The 23,181-nt window shown below is 40.0% G+C and overlaps 1 protein-coding gene across 1 annotated transcript; it reads right to left on the bottom strand.

The window, feature by feature from the left end:
- Window positions 1-5,508: 5,508 nt before the first annotated feature.
- Window positions 5,509-15,530, bottom strand: LOC139667677 (guanine nucleotide-binding protein G(s) subunit alpha-like; the record flags this gene model as incomplete). The annotated part of the gene is made up of 2 exons (XM_071547165.1): window positions 13,848-15,530; window positions 5,509-5,581 (listed from the first exon to the last, which is right to left on the bottom strand). Coding segments are annotated over exons 1-2 (212 nt in total), but the record flags the coding sequence as incomplete, so codon positions are not given.
- Between the last annotated feature and the right edge of the window lie 7,651 nt (window positions 15,531-23,181).

Genomic DNA, 23,181 nt, shown 5'->3' with positions numbered 1-23,181 from the left:
GTTCTATGTCAGCGACAAAAAGGGCAAGAAGACGCGCCGCTTCATTCTGTGCCAGTTTTAACTTCTTCATGAGTCTCATCGCTGCACTAGAGCAAATCGCTGGGCGGGAGTCCAAACGGGGCAGGCAGCCTGAATGACCTGTCTGATGGCATTTGGTGTCAGGAATGTAAAACCAGATGACGACTGGAGGATCTCTGCCCGTCTCAGCTGGGTTTATCAATGATTAGACCGGTGCAATTTACAGTCTCAGGTCACAGCCGTTTGTTTGGTTTCTAAAAAGTTAAAAAAAAAAACCTTCATGAACTTTTCACCTTCCCTTTATCTTCATCTCCCCTTTGTGACTGAAGTGAACTGAACAGGTAAAATCAGTGAGTCTGACTTTACTTTTTCACATTAATATACCGAATATGAGCCTTATTCCATCTTTTTTTTCAATTTTATTGTGTCAGAATTTATTATGTGTTTTACAAGTCTAGCTGAGAATTTGGTGTAGAGAATGGTTAAAATGAACTGTGTTGAGAAGCTACATGACCACAAAAATAATTTGGGGTATTTGACACAAAAATGTATGAGATATGAGAAAATATATGAGATTGGCCCTAAACAGAGAGAGTGAGAGGCCTGTGTGTGCGCGTGTGTGTGTGTGTGTGTGTGTGTGAGTGTGTGAGTGAGAGAGAGAGAGAGAGAGAGAGAGAAAGAGAGAGAAAGACAGAGGGTTTATTGGGTTAGGAGGGAGATTGAGAAGGCCCTGTTTACATTTTCAACCTGATAGTCATTAAAAATCACATGGCCCTCACAAAGTCGTGTGTGTGTGCTCTCCGATGTTCAGAGTGTGTGTGCACGCTCGTGTGTGGTTTGAGAAAGAAAGAGAGGAAACAAGTTAAGACACAGCGCTACATACATGTTAAAACGATAATGTCTCGTAATGCATGTTAGGATGAATAAAGTTAGAGAATAAACACAGTGGGAGGTAAAGCAGACAATGAGCAGGAATTAAAGCTGAGGAGTGTAAGCACATACACTCCTCAGCTTTACATCAATTATACCATGTAAACAAGAAAACACACACACACACACACACACACACACACACTTCTAACCCTAACCCAGTTGATAGAGTCCTATCCTGTTAATCAAATCTCCTCATCTATTTTTGTAAGCTTGTCATAGTCATGTCAACTTCTACATATTCAGGTGTTTCCACTGTCAGACTGCAAAACGGGAATAACATTGTAATACTAATAGGCATTAATTGCTGAACAAGAGCAAGCATGCTCATTCAACTTTCCCCAGATAAATCAAATTAAAAAAACAAAAACATAAATGACAGGTAGCATCACCTGCACACGTGCACCCTGCATGTAAGTGGATGGCATGTGTTTATCTATACACACTCACAGTCTCTGCACCACATAAACACGACAACAACACTAACAATTACTCTTACAATCAGCGTTACTGCCAAATAATTTCTTTAAAGCTGTATCAGGCAAGATTTTTATATAAAAATACACCGGTCTTATCAGCCTAAATCACAAAGTGAAGCTGCAATAGAGAAGAGCGTCCCATCTCCACTAACTGGAGACGCAGTAGATTCACCCGCTTTGTCCGAATGAAATTCTGGTTTCTGCTGTGTGACGTTTACTGACCTCACCTTGCAGGATTTCTGGGTATTCAAGTTCAAATTTTGCAAACAGTTGCCTCTGGATTTTCTCAGCATGTGTTCTCTTATTCAGCCACATCCTACTTTATGTTTGTACGGTTATTCACACCCAGAAGCCGTCCCACACAACCACTGTCTTCTACTGCCGGCCACTGAGCAGCTGCCTTGCTCAAGGGCACCGCAACGGTTGCTGTTGAGGAAACGGCGAGAGTTGAGTTAGCCAATCACTTCAGCCGCCTAGATTTCCTCAGTCGATCGGGGGGAATTGGGACCGGCGGCCGTCCGGTCACAAGCCCGTTTCCCTGACCTTTAGGTTACCACAACGCACAATCCTTTCACCCGAAATCTTTTACCACAAGGGGATATCGAACGTTTTCAGGCCTAAATCAGTAACTTCCATCTCCTGCCCCAGGATCCAGGCTCATTAAAACTCATTACTACTCTTGTCATGTGGGAAGCCACCAGCAACTGGCCTGCAAGACCTTTTTTAGGTCCTGACCCGTCTTCAAAAAGAACAATGATTCATCTTAGTGCGCTTAAAAGAAGACATCCGACCGTAAATTTAAATAATAAAACAGTGTCCGAGAGGTCGAACACACACACACACACACACACACACACCTATATGGGAATGCATCAGTTTACTACACATAAGGATACAAAGGAGCCATACATAGCTTGGTAAACAAGAAAAATTAACCAGATACTCCAAACGATGTCACAGATCTGACTGGAAGTGATGATGCTGTGTGTGTGTCTTGTTAATGAAGCCACCCACACACACACACACACACACACACACACACACACATATGCATACACTCTTCAGTGTTGTGGAGTCACGAGCTGGGTCACACGCTGCTGTATGCCTTAGGTGCCGATTTTCTAGTCAAACCCTGCAAGATGCTTCCGTCCTCATCACAACCACCAGACCAGGGCACACCAAGTCACAGACACACACACACACACACACACACAAACACAAACACACAAACACACACACCATTCACCCAGGGATGAAACTTTCCATTCTGCTTTCTCAGTGAAACAAGCACTAATCCAGGATGTGATCCGGAAAACAAAAACCAAGAAAAGAGCAGCAGAAGACAAGTTGTGTGTCCAGAAACTAGATTGAAGAACTGAAAAAAAAAATGCCACTACCCAGACCAATCATTTAAATTATAAATTTATAGCCACAAGAGCAGGGGAATGTCTACTTCACACAATCAAATGCAGAAGTCTCCTTATGACCTGGGACAAAACAGTATTTGGAAACTAGTCAAGGTTAAATTTTCTGAAGAAAATTTGTGGGCTTGCTTCAGCAAGACAGGTTGAAAGTTGAATTCATGGCAAAGTGTTTAAATGTCTGTACATTTTGAGTATTTTGATCTGCTATTTGAATAAGTAGCTGTTAAAGTTATAGTTGTAGTAGTAGCAGTAGAAACAGTAAAAGACTGAAAGCCAGTGCAAGTCTATAAACCAGCTAGAGTGGAGTAGAGAGACTGCTGAAACTGCAGTAGCTGCAGTAGTAGTAGTAGTACTACAGCACTAGAAGTTTCACTGTTTGAAGTAGTTAAAATGTGTAACTGAACATTAGTAGGAACGCTACTACTAGGTAGTACTAGTAGTAGTAGTAGTTGTGGCAGTTGTAGCAGTAGTAGCAGCAGCAGTAGTTGTAATGGAAGTAAAATCAGTCATTGTACATGTAATGGTGATTACACCTGTGTGTGTGTGTGTGGGTTGTAGTATTATGGGTTGTAGTAAAAGCAGCAGTTGTAATACCAGGAGTAGAAGTAATACAATTAGCAGTAGTAGTAGTATTTGGTTTGATGTACTTGATGTATTACAAAATAGCGATGGTGGCCTGCGTTATACACGGCTGTAGTAATGACAGCAATAAAATCCCCGGGGTTAGTTTGTATGCTATCCCTACCGTCCGTCTGATTGTTGACAAGATCTTCAAGTACATTTACAAAGACTTCCCAACTGCACCATCTTATGCCGAATCAGCAGTTACATCCAAAGAGCACCTGTCCATTCTACACTAAGGATCCAAAGCAGCGCACCTTCCCTTCTGTTTTTGTCAGTCTAGTATACTTTCAAATGACTGACGACTCATGATTCGGTAAACCCCATCCATATCGTACTACGGTTAAAACTGACACTAAGAATCACTGTTTGTCCCAGGTCTCCTACCATGCAGAGCCTGACCAATGTTCCTGAACCTTAATGCACCGAACCGGACCCAGTGGGCTTGGGTCTGCCCGAATATCTCAGTAATTTCCCGGGTTTGGGTCGGGAAAGAGGAAGCAGAGCAACAACCAGAAAACAATAGCTGAACACAAACACCTTGTCTAGGAAGGACCAGAGAGAAGGAGCTACCAGAGACAGAAACAGTAATGACCACAGTGAGGGTGCGTTCACATCAAGCATGTTCAGAGCGGTTTATATGAACTCTGGAGCGTTTACTGCTCCAGCTTGGTTTGGCCGGCCAGGTGAGGACAATGACAGTCGAACTCTGGTGGCACCGAATTACGGCACCAAGACAGTGTGGTGCGTTTGGTTATGAGTGGAAAAAGTAATAAGAACCGACTACAGGAAACGACCCCAAAACACAAGGGTTTATGGGTATAGGGAGACAGATATTGACATCTGAAAGCCAGCAGTTCCCTCATGCTTGGAAACCCTAGAATGACAAAAATGAACTGAGGACAAACAGCAGTCTGGACTGATGCTCATATTCAGCTGTTTCTTCATGTGTTTTTATCTGCTATGAACACCAGAGAAGGGAAAAAAACGCAGACAAGACCATCATGCTTAGCTAAAGTTACAGGGACTGAAATCGTATTAGATCTGACTGTCCCCCCATCGGCAAAATCTCGAACCTCACCGGATGACAGGTTAGCAAAACCTTTTCAATAAACAAGCCACATATGAGTCCATGTCACTTTTGTTTACAAGCCCTGGTTCGCTTGTACTTGTATTTCGCTTGTATGAAACTAAAACAACCAAATACAAAAAGTGAACAAACTAAACTTTTCCACTATGGTTGCTTACGGACGTCTATGAGGTAGCAAGGGACTGGGGTCAAATTATTATTTAAAATGGGTTAAATTACTTTCAAGATAACTCCTTTCTTCAATACATCAAATTATGATAATGACAGACAGGACACTATAGCCTCTATGTACTCATTCAATAACAGACACAGATCTGTTTTGAACACAATCCCACTGCGGCCCAAAGTTGAATTTCAGTAGTCTGCCCCCTATTCCTTTTGTTCCTTCTGTCTCAACCTAAACTTATTGGAGGAGAGTGTTAGAGGGGCGGGACCTCAACACACAAGGCTGAATATTCACATTCAATATACTCTCCCATAATGTTAAATTCACACCTTATGTGTTGCTCTATGGTAATTAAAGCTGCACTAGGCAACTTTGCATGTTGGCGGCCCCAAATGGCCCCGATCCTGTAAGGTGACGTCAGTAAACTGCACACAGCAGCTCATGTTTACCAACCCAGCCGGTCTGTGACGCTTTATACCAATGGAAACCAGTTTGGATTTGTCACTTCCTGTGGGCGGAGAAGTTCCTGCCAGTGGCCCTACCCTTCACCAGAAATTCATTTGGGCAAATAGGGAAAATCTACAGGGTTTCTATTAGCGGGGATGGACGCTCCTCTCTGTTTTAGCCCCACTTTGTGCCTTAAACTGCTAAAACAGGTGTATTTGATTTGTTTAATTCACACTGAAATTATTGAACTGCAATTGTCTAGACCAACAATCACACACACCTAATCAGAGTATTGAATATTGTATCGATACCTTTACTTATAATCATACTTACTCTGCATTGAAGCCGTTGACATGCAGGATCCTCATCTGTTTCACTATGGTGCTTTTCCCCGACTCTCCAGCCCCTGAGAGAGAGACAGACAGACAAAGAGATATTAGGGATCTGTTGACATGTGAAACAAGAGCGCGCACACACACAGGCACACACACACACACACACACACACACACACACACACCGTGCAGAGACACAGACCATACACATTTGTCTGAAACACCAGTGTACACTATGTACTCGATGATGCAGATGATAAAGGAAATATCATCAATGTAACAATCTAACTAAATCATAATTTGAGGCACAACACATGGCAAAAACACGATACCTATAATAAATCAGCAGGCATGTTTTTTGTGAGTGATGTTACAGTACAGACTTTCAAAATAGAGATCTGACACTAGAGCTGCAACGATTAATCGACTAATCGATTAGTTGTCAACTATTAAATTAATCGCCCACTATTTTGATAATCGATTAATCGGTTTGAGTAATCTTTTAAGAAAAATAAGTCAAAAATTCTCTGATTCCAGCTTCTTAAATTTGAATATTTTCTGGTTTCTTTACTCCTCTATGATGGTAAACTGAATATCTTTGGGTTGTGGACAAAACAAGACATTTGAGGACGTCATCTTGGGCTTTGGGAAACACTGATCGACACTTTTCACCAATTTCTGACATTTTATAGACCAAAGAACTAATCGATTAATCGAGAAAATAATCAACAGATTAATCGACAATGAAAATAATCGTTAGTTGCACCCTATCTGACAATGCGCCAAACATTAACTTACTCAGGGTGCGTTGACTTGTAGAGCTCAGGTAAGGTAGGAGGAACCTGCACACCTTGACTACAGGCAAAAAATGCCAATAATAGACAAAGCTGGTAGCAAAAGATGATCTTATTTAATCATATTAAAAGGTGTACAAAAGAAAAGTGAAAAAAGCAAACGTTTCTGGACTCGATCAGCGCCTCATCTTTTTGCCTGTATTCAAGCTGTGCAGGTTCCTCCTACCTTACCTGAACTCTACAGTATAGGCTACAGGTCACATTCAGTTTTAGGTGTGTCACTGACTCTCATATACAGAGCGACTATACAGTATATGAGTGCAACAGTAGAGGAAGCTTCAGTTCCTAAATCAGCAGCATTACAAAGCCACTGATATTAAAGAGTGAGAAAGTCAGAGCCGTAGTTTGCTCTATGGAGAAACATTCAGTGGACAATTTGTGAATATTTTACTGCAGTTTTGGCATCTTAAATCAGCATCTTGCCAGTTTAACTACAGCAGGCTTTCTAAAGGAATAAAATGTTTCAATCTTGCCGATATGCCCAATATTCTCTGATTGACGATTAAAGGATAATTCCGGTTATTTTCAACCTGGGCTTTTTTTTCCCTAGTTTTTGCCTTTTTGGGTTCAGCCGTCGCCCTGTATTTGTGTTTCAGACAGCAGCGCTCTGGACAAACTGAAGCTACATCAAGCTCTACAGTGAAGTGAGCGATGAAATGTTGAACACAATCACTCATCATGATGGCAAAAACTAAGAAGATAAGGCCCAGGTTGAAAATAACTGAAACTATTCTTTAATTCATCACAATACATTAATATACACAATTTGTTGTACAGCCCTAGGCAAGTATGATCATATTCATTTTTTCTCATCATCCTCTATTTTAATTTTGTCATCTCATGTGTTTCATACCATCTACACACCAATCAGGGGAGGTTGGTCCATATAGGATGGGGACATTGATCATCCACAAGTTTTTTTAAAACCTTTTCCTTAAAAAGTCGGTGCTTTAATTTTGAAAAACCTTTAACCCCACATCTTACTGAGCCCTGTCCTCTTCAACTAGTTAGGAGGCTTAAGGTCATAAGCACTGAAGTCCTGTAGAGCAAATGTGTTCCCCTTCCTTCTCAGAGAGTATGAACACTCTTCAATACAATAAAAAGGGAAAGACCATTACATTTCAGGTAGGAAAATGTCCTTACAGCCTGGGACAGATGGTCTGTATTAGTGAACATTCAAGTCCTGTATCTCAAATTCATACAGAGATGTGGGGCTGAAAACATTCCAGCGGGATACAACCATCCGCACATATCTGTATTGTCTATGAACTATGTGGTGTGTTGGTTAGCTTGTCATCATGTTTGGCAAATCAGCTTCCATGTGTTTGGCTGTCAACAGTCTGTAAAACTGTAAGAATTGTTAACTTGGTAATGCTAAAGGGCGTAAAAGGGAAACTGGTAGCATCATAAGCCAGTTAGCTTCAACCTGCCAGCACAAAAAACACTGCTAATCCAATTTTGGTGATTTTCGTGTTTTTAACTCCTGTTGAAGGATTCCGATCTCCTCTATGGGTTGAAAATATAATTCTACGACCGTTGGGCTTCATGAAAACCTTTGAAAACCCCACTGGATAAACTCAAAAATGCATGGTGGTCGATCTGAAACCAAGGCTGTTTGTCTTAGCTATTGAGAAGTTGACATTTGGGAGATATACAGTGAGGTTTTCACCCGACGATTTACAACTTTCAGCCCTTAATTCTCTCAAGTCTTAAAAATGATTCCTTCAGCCACCTCCTCTCCTTCACGACTAAACTAAATTCAATGGCAGGAATTAATAATTGCTCATGCTTTCACTCGGTCAAATCCATTTCATGGGCTGAGCAGGTGATCCCATTATTTTGTATTGTCTGTGTATGTAAATTCTAAAATTGACTGGGGTTCCTCTAAATTAGAACCAGGAAATAGCACCACACTCCAAAAAATATCAATCAAACGTGTCATTTAATCCAATATGGAGTCTTTTTCTTAAAACAAGTGAAACATCTGACACTGGGGTTAGATTTCACTTATTTCCAGCTCGCTTGAATAATTTCTTGCATCAAATAACAATATCTTAATACTTGTGGAGTGATGTGCCTCATTTCAAAATATTGTCGCTTGATTCTAGATAAATCTTTAAATAAGTAAAACTGCATTAGAAAGACATCAAATTATCTTATCCCATTGGTAGATTTTTATTTTAAAGGAAATCTAGGTTTTAAGCCTGAATATGAGACTAAATGTCATGTTAAGACGGACATGTTTATGTTCATGTTGTGTTGTATGTTCGTCTCATGTGAGCTGCGGCCTCTAATGAGTTTTTGACAACTTGGGGAGTGGTGATGAAGTATGGACACCCAACACCGTCATCAAATGATAAAATGTGGAAACAAGGCATCATAACTGAGAACAATGCTGTTATTCAAATTTGATATGAAGATCCAGGTATGACATGTCAGAAATCACAGAAAGGAGACTTAATTTTCTGCTTGTTGGATAAAGAGGAAAGTATATAATATCTCTGTCACTTTTTGACCAATGAGCTCAAACTAATAGTCCAAATCTGTATTATTCAGTTAAAGTATAGGATTTGATCTGTACTCTTTATTGAAAGAAGAGCACTCACCAAAAAACAAAAAGCATAATTGATGCATTTATATATAAAATCTATCTTGTGACCATTCCAATGTTCAGTGCCTTAATTCACTGGCATCCTGTAACAGTTTTGGATTTGGCCCTTCAGGATGTTGCCCAAATATAACCAATGTTTCCAATCCATAGACTTATTTGTGGCAACCAACCACATGATCAGACAGTCCCAACACATGCAGATTCCCCAAAGTGATTAAATTTCACTTAACAACACACACTTCTTCTGTTCCTGCTACTCAAATTCAGATCTTTTTGTCCTAAGAGTCTGCAGCTTAGACATTTTGGTGGCTCAGTGAGCTAAGGCACATATCATGAACTCATAACATCATGGGCTCAAATCTGACTGATGACCTCATGTCACAATGTCGACCCTCCTGCTACTCTCCCATCTTCCCTCCCTCCTCCTGTCTCTCTCTCCACAGTAGGTTACACTATCTAATAAAGCAGAATGAATGAGATTCAAGAAAATAGACTAATTGTGAATAGTAGTAGTAGTAGAAAGTAGTCCAATTGTGAGTTCTGAGTTGTTCCTGTATTGTACTTGAACTGTTTCATGTTGCATGCGAGAAAACAAATAAATACATAACTGTATATAAAAGTGTTTTTTTTTCCATTTTAAAAAGTAAAGAAGTGACTGTCAGGATGAACAGGAATCCATAGTGGTATGAAGGTGATATTTAGCCTTCAGCATCTTTAGAAGGGATGAATAACACATCAAATTAATAATGTTTTTCCACATTGATAGCGTGTGATATCTATACTGCAAAGATGGCAAGATGTCCCTTTTAAAATTAATTTCCCTATTCCACAAAATGCGTGAGAGAAGAGATGAGAATGAAGTGCGGCAGACTGGCAGACAGAAATGTTCGGAGGAGACTGATGATCAGTGGGAAATCCAACAGGAAATATTCCCACAGTCTGTCTGCTGCTGAAAGTTTTTTAAAACCACATCAAGAGACTTTAGAAAATTATACTGCGAGTCATGTCTCCAAAATAATTGCAATATAATGATTTGTCTATATTGTGCAATGAACTACATGGAGTTGGGATGCGTGTTACGACACACAAAATGTGAAAACTGTCTGTAACTCTCATCCGGCCGGTTACAGTTACAGAGATCAGGTGTAAAATAAGTTAGGAATAAACTACCAGGACTTTGAAAGTTGTGTTCTCTAGTCCTGGAGAAGTTCTGAAAAATTCTGCATATCCAAAAGTTTCAGAAAAGTCATGGCTCAATTACTTCTGAATTTTTTTTCAGGCAGTCAAGTGTTAAACATGGAGCTTGTTTGGAGCAAATTTCCTGATTACATAAGTGGTAGTTTTATCAAGTCAGAACCTGAGACATTTATATTAGCTTAATATATTGAAGCTATTAGCTTCAACAGATAAATGTGCCATTTTAACGTAAACTCTGATGTAAACGGTTGTGGAAACTGTGCTGTATGTCGGGGAATAGTCCGAGAAAAGTCACAGAGTCGAATTAGCACAAAAGTACAGGAACACTGAAGCGGGAGGTAATACAGTACAACACTATGAGACTTTCCCCCACTATACTGTATGTTACTGCTTAGTATCAGACTTACAATTTGGATTTTAAGGCGATTGTTAAAGAGAGATCACTTCAGTCTTTACTGTAGTCAAATGGCAGAAAAGCATAGGACTAAAGTACAATATCATGTTATCAAATTTCAGTGCTTTGTGTACTGCAAAGTATTACAAATCTCAATATTATCGTTCTGATTTCCCAATATCCTGGTGATATTGTATTAGGAGTGCACTGTTCATACAAGTAGCTGGGACAGAGTAGGTAAAAGGTGAATGAGAATAAAGGTGATTCTGATTCTGAGCGATGGGATATCAGAGTCAACAACCAAAACCTTTATAGACTACTTTAGTACGACGATTTCACCAACAAGTTCAATCCAGTTTTGAATTGGTGGGCAATTTTGTAGCTAATAGAAGGTTTGAAACAAATCCTGGAAAACCTGGAATCCTCAAAAACTTGAATCAGGTCAAACTTATTTAAAATCCAAGAGATGTGCTTGATTTTTCTTGCCAGACACAAACAGCCTCAGAATTGAAGACATCATGTGCAAGATATGATACTTGAAGGGTTCCTTATATTTTTGCCACGCTAATTTGTCCAGATCTGGATAAATATACCTGGAATCCACAGTGAAGGCACAAAATTTGGAAGCACAGCAAAAAACAAAACAACAATACGCATCACTTATTAGGGAAACAGCAGCAGGGAGCCTGAGAAGACCCAGTTAACTGCTCCATCTCATCCATGGGCCCGTAAACTTTTAGGAGTTTATTATTAGGAGTTTACTTCAAAAACTCTATATTCATGTATCCATTTTGGGGAAAATGTTAGGCTACATGAAGGTCAATATCTTTTCAATATGGAGAATCTAGTCTGTAACATCATAATCCTTTTGTCAACCAGAGACTTAAAATTACCTGCTATGCTTCGAAAGCAAATTTTGGTGTCATCAACCCTTTCGTAGAAGTGGGTGTCATTTTTTTCAAGTGGCGAACAAAACTCTTCTAGTATTTTTTCCCCAGAGGCAACAAGCCCATGAAAGACTGCTTCTCTCATCCTGTGTGGACTCACCAGTAGTAACACTGCGATCCATTTTGGGTCCCGACCCGCACTTTGATCATCATCAGCTAATCTCATGACCGACTAAGTTTCAGGTTACAATTAAACTGAGCAACGTAATCCTATGATCAACGAGTTCAGGCTATAGGCAAGGAGGAGGACAACGTCTTGACACTTTGGCAAGAAAGTGGAATATGGAGTGGGGAATATTATTTTTTACAATTAGTCAGATCAGATTATGGTTGTAACCAATATCATGACACAGTTCACAATCAGAATCACTTTAACCAGCAAAGTACAAAAAATGAGTGGGGAATTTGTCTTGATGATACAGAGACACAGCAAGAGTTTGTTCAGCAAAGAGATTTGAGAAGTGACACCTAAAGATTGACAGCACAAATTTTTAAACCAAATGATGAAACTTTGGCCTTTGGTTGCCACTTCTCACTGGCTAGATCCTCCATAGATAGAGATACTGAATGAAGCAGTAAAGATAGTATTTAGATTTAGTATTTAGATTTAGTACAGGGCCTTGCAGACATTTTCAAACGCTCTCTCTGAAAACAAGGCATGGGAATGTACCAAAAAGGGTACAAATGCTTGTCACTGGGGCTGAACCCTATTAAGCCCTATTAAGGTACTAATATTGTAGCCTCAGGCATGGTCTATACCCTGACCCAAAACTATGACAAAATGTAATTTGGTATAGAAACGTACCCTTTGACAAGCCATTAAGTATCTTAAAGTGGCAGAAGTGTACCTCCAAACTCAAAGAAAACTTATAGAAATATGTAGGCTACCTTCTGCGGAAAGAAATGTCTGTGTACCTTTTAGGTGCAACAAAGGTAAACAATTAGTACGTTTTTGAGGTACATTCCTGCCAACCGTACCTTTGGGTACAGAAATTGACCTGTACTTTACCCTTATTGCTGACATCATAAGTGAGCGTGACCCTTTCATGCTACATTTTGTCTTGTTCACTGTTTAAACATATCCACCAAAATATGCAGAATCACAAATAATGGGCAGGCCAAGTCCACAGGTCTGTGATAAAGTGAAACCAGCAGATTATATAACAGAAATGTAGCTAACTTGATGGCAGACATCTTTGTTTTGGTTTTGATGTGGGCTCTGTCCTTCTGCTTTCCTAAAGTCACCACAACTTCCTCCCCAGCATAAATACCGGCGTGTCATTCAATACACACACTCTCCGGCATTTCTCTAATCAAATATTATGATTTTCACAAAGTACACCGCGACTTCTGCGGCACGGTGACCCAGGGCCGAACGAGGAGGAAGGTATTGTTCGGGAGGGGAAAGTTAGACTATCATGTTGTCTCTTAAATAATATAGAGACCGGGCCCACCTCTTATACACACACACACACACACACACACACACACAGTGAGAGAGCACATCCACCCAACCCAACCACATGTTGAGTCTCATCATAAATGGACATGTTTCATATACAAGGTGTGAAATTTCCTTTTCACAATCACACAGTCCAAAGACAGTGTTTGGGCTCCACACACACACACACACCCACACACACACACACACACACACAGGTTTGTAATGGAGGGTCAACCCACTGGGACTCAGTTCACCCACATTTTTTACTTGCAGAATAGAGTTTACCCCCATTTTCAGGCTGACATACATGTTTAGGACTGCAACTCATAGTATACAGCTGAGTAGTACCAAATGCTAATATACTTAGCATTTGGTACTATAAATATCATAATATATAAAGTATAATATATGCTAAGTAGTGCCAAACTGATGCAAGTTAAGGAGAAGATGGTCTTTTAAGGAAATACAAGCAGGAACTATTTCTATTTTGACAGTATAATTGACTTTTGTTGATATTAGTGGCTGTTTAGCTTAGCTGATAGTTTACCCACCTTTTGTATTTACCACTACATCACTGCACACACACACACACACACACCATCATATGAAGCTATTAGGCCTATTCATTTCAGCTGAGGAGGGAGTTAGCCAAGTCTGGCAGCATGTTTTGGTGGGTGGTGGATTTGCCAGTTCACAACAACATGCCAGAAATCAAGATAGTGCTGCATTTTAGCCTTATGCAATGGCAAAGTCACAGTGTTTACAGTGCTGCCCGAAACAACATCCCAGAAGGTTATGCAGGGAAGGAAGCAGAGCCACAACTGTGCAGACCTGACTTGAGGCCTTCCCTGCAAGCAAAAAAACATTAGAAATACGCCAAATGAAACTCACCTAAAAGTAGTAGTCTGTGTGTTGCTCTGTATATCTGCTTGTCTTTCTGGAGCTGCTTCTCTATCTTCTTGTTTGCTTCTCTTTGTGCCTTCTCCTCATTTCTCTGGTCTTCGGTCTTACTGTTGCCCAAACAACCCATCTTCCCGCAAGAAAAAAAAAAAGAAAAAAGGGGGTCCAGGGGAAGAGGAGGAGGAGGAGGAGGTGGTGGAGGAGGAAGAGGACGAGGAAGAGGAGGAGGAGGAGGAGGAGGAGGAGGAGGGGGGGAAACGTGGAAAGAAAAATAAATAAATAAACTAAACTAGTCTAGATCCCTCGTTTGACCCGCGGATTTGGCAGCAATGTCACCCACATTTACACCGGTTGACGTTCCTGCCCGGCTCGACACGCTGTCCGCGGTGTGAGGCTGTAGAAATTATAAATTATGTGTCCATAACGCGTATTTTGCTGTCAGAAAAAGGGCAGGATACTGTTGCTGACGACACCGAGGCCGCCTTCTCAGTTTGCTGAATCCTGCTCGGCTTTCTTTCTTTCTTTCTCTCTCTCCCCCCCCCTCCCTTTCGTCTTCACATGCAGTAGTTTGTGTGTTTTTCCCCCCCCCAACGAATTATAATCCACAGTGTGTTTAAGAGGCTGAAAAAGAGGGTTTTAGCCTCTTCGGCTTCCAAACGGAGGCAGAAGGAACAGCCTGTTTTGCATCTCCAAAGCCCGGGTCTTGCGTCTCACTGCCGCCCGTGACAGGGACCCAAACTCGGCATGTCAGAAAAACTCGCCTGTACGGAGGCACGGCTCGTTTTCACGACACCTTTTATAATAAACATTTCCGTAAGGAGGGGGGCAACTTATATTTTCTATCTATCTCCCCGACGGCTGTCTTCGTCGGGGGGCAGTAATACGGCTAGGACAAGGAAGGGGGAAAAATGATATTTACACTTAAATGAACTACATGTGTGATATTTCCACTGCCTCCGTCGTCATCCGGCTCCTTTTCATTACATGCATCAAATCACCCAAACAGCTCCAATTTGACTGCGGTTGCTTTTTCGGCTGGATCCCCCCCCTCCCCTCCTCCTCCTCCTTCTTCCGAAATGATTCAATTTCCCCGATTTGTTCCTCCTTATTTGTGATGGCTGTTCCCTTGCTGTGCGTGTGTGTGTGTGTGTGTTTTTCCTCCTTTCTCAATCCAAAAGGGCCTTCTCTGCCCCTCGCTTTTGTTGCCGAAATGTGTATCACCCCTCACATCACCAAAGCCTCCAAATTGCGCACCGATAGTCCCCCCGACTTTTTTTTTATTCCCCGGCTCGGCTCCGGATCCTTTCCAAAACGTGACCAAGATGTCCAAAAAATCCCTCGAAATGTATCCACGCTTCTTGCAGGTAGAAAAAAACCCCAGCAGCCCCCGCTGTCAGCCTGGGTTTTCACACATATACATGTATATTCCTCTTGAATCCGAGGTGGGTAACACACAGGCAGAGGCTACATGTGCATTTACATTCACAAAAAATAGGACACGGGGTTGTTGGAGCAGCTCATTCCCACCGCGAAGGCCGCTCCCCTCCTGGCCGCTGGTCGTGGAAGGTGAAAGACAGGAATAACCAATTTCTTGGAGGTTATTATTTTCTCCCTTTCTCTCTCTCTCGCTCTCCTTCTCTCTCTCCCTCTGTGTGTGTGTGTGTGTGTCTCTCTCTCCGGGAATAGTAGCCTACATTGAGGAGATAGACAGCGCTGAAGAGACGGGGTGGGGCCACGCAGCGCTCATTGAACCCTGGGAAGGACCGAGAGCTGCTTCATCACATGACCGCGCAGGAGCGTCAGCAGCATGGCCGCGCTCTGCGGGGGGAAACGGCGCCCTCTTCAAAGGAGCGACACTGTACGTAGGGGTGGTATGTACTAGTAGTGCAGGTCAGGGGGTCCCCCAAACTTTCTCATGGCCTAAAACTGATGACCACATTTAATAACGTGTAAGATTTTGTCCCATGTTACCCCATCTGAGAAGATTCTTTGCTGTGAAAGACTTATGTAACTGTAGGTGAGGTGAGGTGATACCAGCAGGGTGGAGAGTGAAACCTAGGAGCAAAACAGTCCTTATACATACTCGCATTATGCTAACTTCTAGGGAGTGAAATAATAGTGAAATGAACTTGTTTATTTTTCTTTGGATCCCCTGAAATTCCCTCTAGGACTCTTAGGGGCCCCTGGGACCCCACTTTGGGAACCCTTGGTAAAGGCTAAACTTCCTAAAGAAAGGTTGCTTTGGACATACAGCCTCATTATTATTAGTAGTACTAGTATGTATTCAGTCCAATAACTCAGGCATAAATTGTTAACTTTTTTCTAATTTGGCACATAGTTGTGTAACCTGGACACACAGAATGGTGCTGATTGGCCCATAGGGGGCGCTGTAATAAACCTTCAAAGGCTCAGCCCTGCCACACTGTTAGTACTATAGATGTGAACAGATATGCATCTGGACATACTGTACATTTTTGCCTCAAGGACCCATAATGTCCACCCTAAATTTTTGGTCGCTCTTTTGCACTTTTTGAAAAACTTCAAAATTTGCTTCCCATGAACCGCATGTCTGAATGACATGGAATTTGGTAAGTACATTAATTGGACGTGCCTTTACTTAGTTTGTGTAAAGCGAAAGGAAGTTATTAACCTATCAATTTTTAAAATGTGCACAAAAAGTTGAACTGGCTCCAAAATCATGACAAACTAATCAATCCCCTTGAGATTCTACAGGCTGGTCACAAACATATTTTTAAAGAAATCTACCAAGCCACATGTTGATATGTTGAGATTTGAAGAAAATTCTGCCATTTGACTGCTGTGTTGTGATAATAACAAAGACTCCAGTACCCACAATGCCTTGCGACAACCAGGGAACTCTGCATTCGTTGTCACGCTCACGCTGTGGTAACTTGTTCACTGCTGCTAGCAACTATATTTTCTTTATCCTGATGTATGGCACATTTCTTCAAACTAAGGTCCATGCTCTCAAAACAGGTAATTTAAAGCCCATTTACTGCTGTGTAAGTCTAGTTTAAATCTCCCCCAGTCATTTTTCAATGCATAGCCTACCTTATGTAATTGGATTTTTGAACATTTACTACTTTTTCGTCGTCTTTAATCTTCACGGTGTCAAACCTAGCTTGAAATTAACTACTGTCCCGGCTAACAGACTCCCCAAATACAAAGACATGGAAGTGAATGCACATATTAATATGAAAACACTCAACTTCTATATTGAACAAAAATATAAATTCAACGCGTAAAGTTTCGGTCCCATGTTTCATGAGTTAAAATAAAATATCCCATAATTCTTTCACAAAAAGCTTATTTCACTCAAATCCTTGTGCATTACTTTGTTTACATCCCTGTTAGTGAGCATCTCTGCTTTCCCCATAATGTTTTTCCCCCATAACGATTTTCTTAAATGAACTGTAACCAAGTAAAATCTTTAATATTGTTGCATATGTTTGTTTATATTTTTGTTCAGTATAGTAAATTCTATAAAAGTTTCCTTATAGTAAAAGAAGCAGGCCATCCCCTGTCTTGCTGTTAGGTCAGTTGAACACTAGGTGGCAGCACTCTCCTGGCTGTGAGCAGCAGGCTTGGGGTCAGTTTGCTTCCAGACTGAGGGCAACTGCACTTTTACACTCAGTAACTCATCATTAATACACATACAGTTCTCAAAATCTGTGGTTAAAAAGTATTTACTCAAGTGACTTTGCAAAGTTGAGCTGGCTCACTACACTTAGCATAGCAAAATGTCCTTACAAATTGTACAGGACTTTTATTTTTGGAATTTGTCTGAGCAGGTTGTGAGAGGAAATCCCAGAACATCTAATCAAGAACAGAAAAATAAAAAGAGATTAATTGGATCATGTGTCCTCTTCATCCCTGTTCCACCATTATATTTGGCTGCTAATGATAAAGCATTTTTGAAGGACAAAGATTGAGTGTAATTTCTTAATTTAGTGTAAAACCCTCCTTGATTTGACTGGATTGGAAGGGAATCGACCCTGACCCAAACCAAGGCTGTAGTGTCTGTCCAGCTGGTCTGGCATTTACCAGTCTGGCAACAACCCACTCAGTCAATTATAAACTGAAGTGTATTGTTTGTTGAGGTCAGCTTAACATGAAGGTGCTTGGTAATGTGAAAGTTGTAGCCAACAGACCAAAAGTTTTGTTTTTCATCAGCTGTTAGAGTAAAAGAGCTACAACTTATTAATATTTTCATTATTAATCTCTCAATAACTTGTTCTATCATTTATCTATAAAATGTCAAAAACAATATCAAATGCCCATCACAAGTTACCAGAGCCCAAAGTGATTCTTAAGATTGCTTACTTAGTCTGACCAACAGTCAAAAAACCCCAAAGTATTCATTTTATAATGATATGAAACAGAGAAAAGCAGCAAACCTTAGCATCTGTGAAGCTATAACCAGCAAATCCTTGATATTTTTACGTGATAATTAAAACGATGAATCAATTATCAAAATTATAATTGATTAATTTTCTGTCGATCGACTACTTGATTAATCGACTAGTTGTTTCAGCACTACAGTGAAGGAAATAAGAGCATTTATTATAAATCAAAAGATTAGACAACAGTTACATAAATGCATAAGTAGCGCTTTTCTGTGTTACTCTAAATTGATGCTCTTTGGGTTTCAGATTTAGAAGCTGAAAAGTGATCAGGGCTTGAATTAAAGGACAAAAAAGAGCAAAACAAAAAAGGGACACGGAGGCACTTTGATTTGCAGATAAAAACAAAATTATCTGCAGTTTGAAAATCCTTGCTATAGCCTACCTCTTCAGAATTATTTTTCCTTCACTATTTTACTCTTTAATATAATCCACTCTGCTGCATCACTAAGACAAATTACAGGTCAGAGGACCAGTCAGCACCATTTGACTCAGTAACGTAAAAGTCAAATAGATGTACAGTATCTGTGAGCGGACTAAAAGCTCTGTGTTTGACTCCTCTGGTCTTCCTTGGGGGTTTTGCGGTGGGCTTCGGTCGTGAGTGCGGTGCTGACCTCTGGTCTTCTGCCCCGAGCTCCAGGGCAAATTAGTGAAAATCTCTGAGGAGCAGCCGCCCATCTGCCAGACTAACATGAAAACCATTAGTGTCATGCCTCATAGCTCCGACTTTGTTTGCATGTATGTAGGTACAGTATGTAGGTCTGTGTATCTATCAATTCATCAAGTAACAATTAAATACTGTAGATAGATAGATAGATAGATACATAGATACATAGATACATAGATACATAGATACATAGATACATAATATACATTAGTTACCCAAACTGTGTGTGTGTCCTATGCATAGGTAGGTTCACTGCACACAAAAAAATAAACTGACTGACTTATTTTTATTTTAGCATTCTTTGTTTTAGTCTCATTTTCATTGGCTATCAGCAAGTAAAGTTGAAGATGAATCCCCACTTCCTCTGCAGTTTTGGAATACATAATCTAAGACTTCCTGGAATGAGTTAAAAGTGATTTGACTCCAATCTCAAATGTTTCACTCTGTAGGATGTTTTACAGTTTCTTTAAACGGGTCCCAGACTAGCCCATGTTGTTTTTAATGCCTTTTTTTTTAAAAAGTGGATATAGCATGCTTGCATCAAATACAGAGAAGAGAGATGGACAGATGAGTCCACTCTGAATAAGGATGTAGCATGCATCAAGTTTGGGACTGCACATCTCATGTAACTTTCACCCAGACTTGTGTCAAGAGAAAAACAGCATTTACAAATAATTCCTGACGTTTATGGACTTCACCGCATCGGGTCAGTTCAGATAGCGTCATGATGTCAAACTCTTGTTTTATGACGCCCCTGGTTCAGCTGTTGTGTTTTTTGGCTGCTCCGTTTCACCTAATGATTAACCTCAAACCAGTTTGGGACAGAATGATCAATAAAAAGCTGCTCTTTAAGTGCAGCATGTGACGTTTTACGAAACCTGGCTCAAATTTGATGCTCAAAGATGGGAGAGATTCTCTTAGGTGTAATTAAAGCCGTACTCCATATCAGGACGACCCAAACTCTGAGAAGATTTTTGTTTTTAGATATGACTCGGTGCAGAGTCATATAACTGTACTGTAAGTGAGGTGATATGATTAGGATGGAAAGTGAAACCTATGAGCAAAATAGTCCTTATACAGTACTAGGGATGGGACGATATGCTTATTTCATGATACGATTCGATATGGGGTTCACGATTTGATACGACCACGATACGATGTTATGAATAAAAGTTCAATGACAACAAAGTCTGACTGTGCAGAATTCTGTTCATTTCCTGAGACACAAATCTTTCTAGCGATGGCTTTGGCTCGCTAGAATGTAAAAAACAATTTAAAACTGTCATTACAAGTGCAAATAATATCATTTAGATGGAGAGCTTGTGAAATTGTGATGGTCAAGCGTCTCATTTGTGATTACTACAGCAGAATAAAATGGAGCTAATGTCACGATATGTGTTGTCACACCCTTGTATTGCGATATATAGAATTTTGATATATCGTCCCATCCCTAACGCTAATTGCGCTAACTAATTGCTAATTGTACCACTGAAATAATAGTGAATTAAACTCTTTTCTAACTGTTTACTGTGGACCCTCTGGAATAACCTCAGAGACCCCTGGAGGTCCCCCGACTTCACTTTGGGAACCACTGCTCTAATTTCTTTTTTTTCTAATTGTAATTTACGGTTCAGTTTGGCCTGTTGGTAATGGGAGCTGACCATTCCCACCTGACCCAGAGGAGTCATCATCACTGTGACCTACTGTGCTAAGTGCACACACACACACACACACACACACACACACACACACAGAAATACATACGAAACACTTGCATGCACTCTCACAGAAACACTCACTCATTCACACAAAAACACCCATCTACGCCCAGAATCACACACACACACACACACACACACACACAGAAAACCACATGCACACACATTATGTACTTACACATACATGTTTGTATTACTATACTTGTGAGGACCTTCATTGACTACATCCATTCCCAAACCACTAACCCTAACCTTAACCCGAAAGCCTAATCTAAACCTAATCCTAATTCTAATTTAATTTCTAATATAAACCTAATCCTAATACTAATTTAATTTCTAATATAAACCTAATCCTAATACTAATTTCATTTCTAATATAAACCTAATTCTTATCTAAATCTAAGGCTAAACCTAATCTAAACCTAATCCTGATTTCATTTCTAATCTAATCCTAATCCTAATACTAATTTCATTTCTAATCTGAATTTAATCTTAATTCTTATCTATACCCATGACCTAATCCTATACTAACCTTATCTTTAACCTTTATTCTAACCTAAACTGAATCCTAATTCTAATTTAATTGAATTTCTGATCTAAACCTAATCCTAATTCTTATCTAAATCTAAGGCCCTAATCCTAAACTAACCTCAACCTTAATTTTAACCCATATTCTAATCTAAACATAATCCTAATTATAATATTAACCCTAAACCTGAGTCCTAACCTTAAACTAATTCCTCAAAGAAATCAGATCTGACAAAATGTCCTGACTGTCCTGGAAGCTTTTCCTAATCTTTCTCTCCTTGTGAGGACATTCATACAAGAACACACACACTTCCACATGCAAACACACACACTTACACACACACACACACACAAATGGCTCTCCTCCTGCACAAGGCCTTTTTACAGTACGTCCGCTCACAGCTCTTTCTAACTGCACTGTCAATGAAATGCTAGCTGCCTACTCAGCACTCATTCTGATCATAATCAATTTAGATCTACTGCTGAGAAGTAATTGAGTGTGTTTTCTGCCTCTCATTGAGTCAGAGGGTTTATCTGCCCACAGAGGAGCCTTGTGTCTGCGATAATCTACACACAACCGTGCAGTGAAGGAATTTATTAGTTCAGTTAGGTTCAGTTAACAAGATTAGAGACGACTGATTGGTTTGTTGGTTTGGTTGGGTTCACAGGGAGTTCAATAAATGTGTGATTTTACAGTAATTAACTTTTTGTAAATTTGTTAAGAAAAGCTGTGCAAATGTAGTTTTCCCCCTTCTTCTTCTTCTTCTCCTTGTTCCTTTTCATGTTGTTGTTGCTGTTCTTCTTCTTCATGATCTTATTATTAGCATGCTGTGTCCCATGGCTGACGATCAATAAATATGTGAAGTTACAATAAGTGTTATTAGCATTTTGTAAATTTGTTAAGAAAAGAGCTGCACAAATGTAGTTCTCCCTCTTCTTCTTCTTGTTTTTGTACTTTTTCATGTTGTTGCTGTTCTTCTTCTTCTTCTTCTTCTTCTTCTTCTTCTTCTTCTTTATCTTATTAACATGCTGTGTCACTTGGCTGATGATTAATGACTGTTTTAATAGATTTACAAGGTTGACCTGTGGGTGTGTCTCTTTCTGCAGTTTTCTAATTTATTTGAAACACCTTGGAATAATGTGTTCGCATGTTATTTCGAATTGTGTAAACCTAAAGCTTCTTCTTTGCAACACTGCTGAGTTTACAAAATGGTTCATCATCACATAAAATGAAATATCAGTGTGTTGCATGAAGCAACTTTTTTAAATGATAATGATATTGCAACAGTCATTAACTCTGTCCATATACTGTGGGAGGATCTGTAGGCCTAAGTCTCGTACTGTTTGATATTCTCGACTCAGTGATATTTACACTGTCAACAGTTTACTGTAAAGCCGAGACGCTGACAGCCTGAATTCCCTTTAATTTCATCGAGCAACTGTTCCATAGGCTTTTACTCATGAGGGTAATTGAATTTGGAATTTTATATATATTTATATTATGAATTACAATATATATTGCAGTGTTGAATCACAATATTGCATAATATTAAGAATCACAACATTTTGTTATGGCTAAAAAAATGAACATGTAAACGCCAATATTTCATTACTCTTGTGTTTGATTTTTGTTGCTTTGGGCAGCAGGTTGGTTAGGGGACAGTCTAGCAGTTGAATGGTAGCTGGTGTTTTCCTCGGTATACTGACAGTTTTCTACATGTATAGCACCTGAGCCTTGTGTATCTGAATCAACCTGCTCCAGGTCTAAATACTGTGACAGGACAGCTGCTTACAACATGCCATCGTGGTTGTATTGAACGTCTTGTATTCCCATGATAGCATCCCATGAATCCTATACATAAAGAACCTGTTAATTGAATTCACAGAAACTTGTTTAAATGTCTCTTATTGGTGATAAAACAGTAAATCCTGTTGTAACTCCAAGCTCCCTCCCTCTAACTCCCCCTACCTGCTAGCAGACACAGCTT

This window comes from Centroberyx affinis, unplaced genomic scaffold (assembly GCF_046629955.1).
Source record: "Centroberyx affinis isolate AG114_WGS23_722 - 3 ecotype Tasmania unplaced genomic scaffold, CSIRO-AGI_Caff_v1 ptg005695l_1, whole genome shotgun sequence".
NCBI lineage: Eukaryota > Metazoa > Chordata > Actinopteri > Beryciformes > Berycidae > Centroberyx > Centroberyx affinis.
This window is presented reverse-complemented; position numbering and strand designations above follow the sequence as displayed.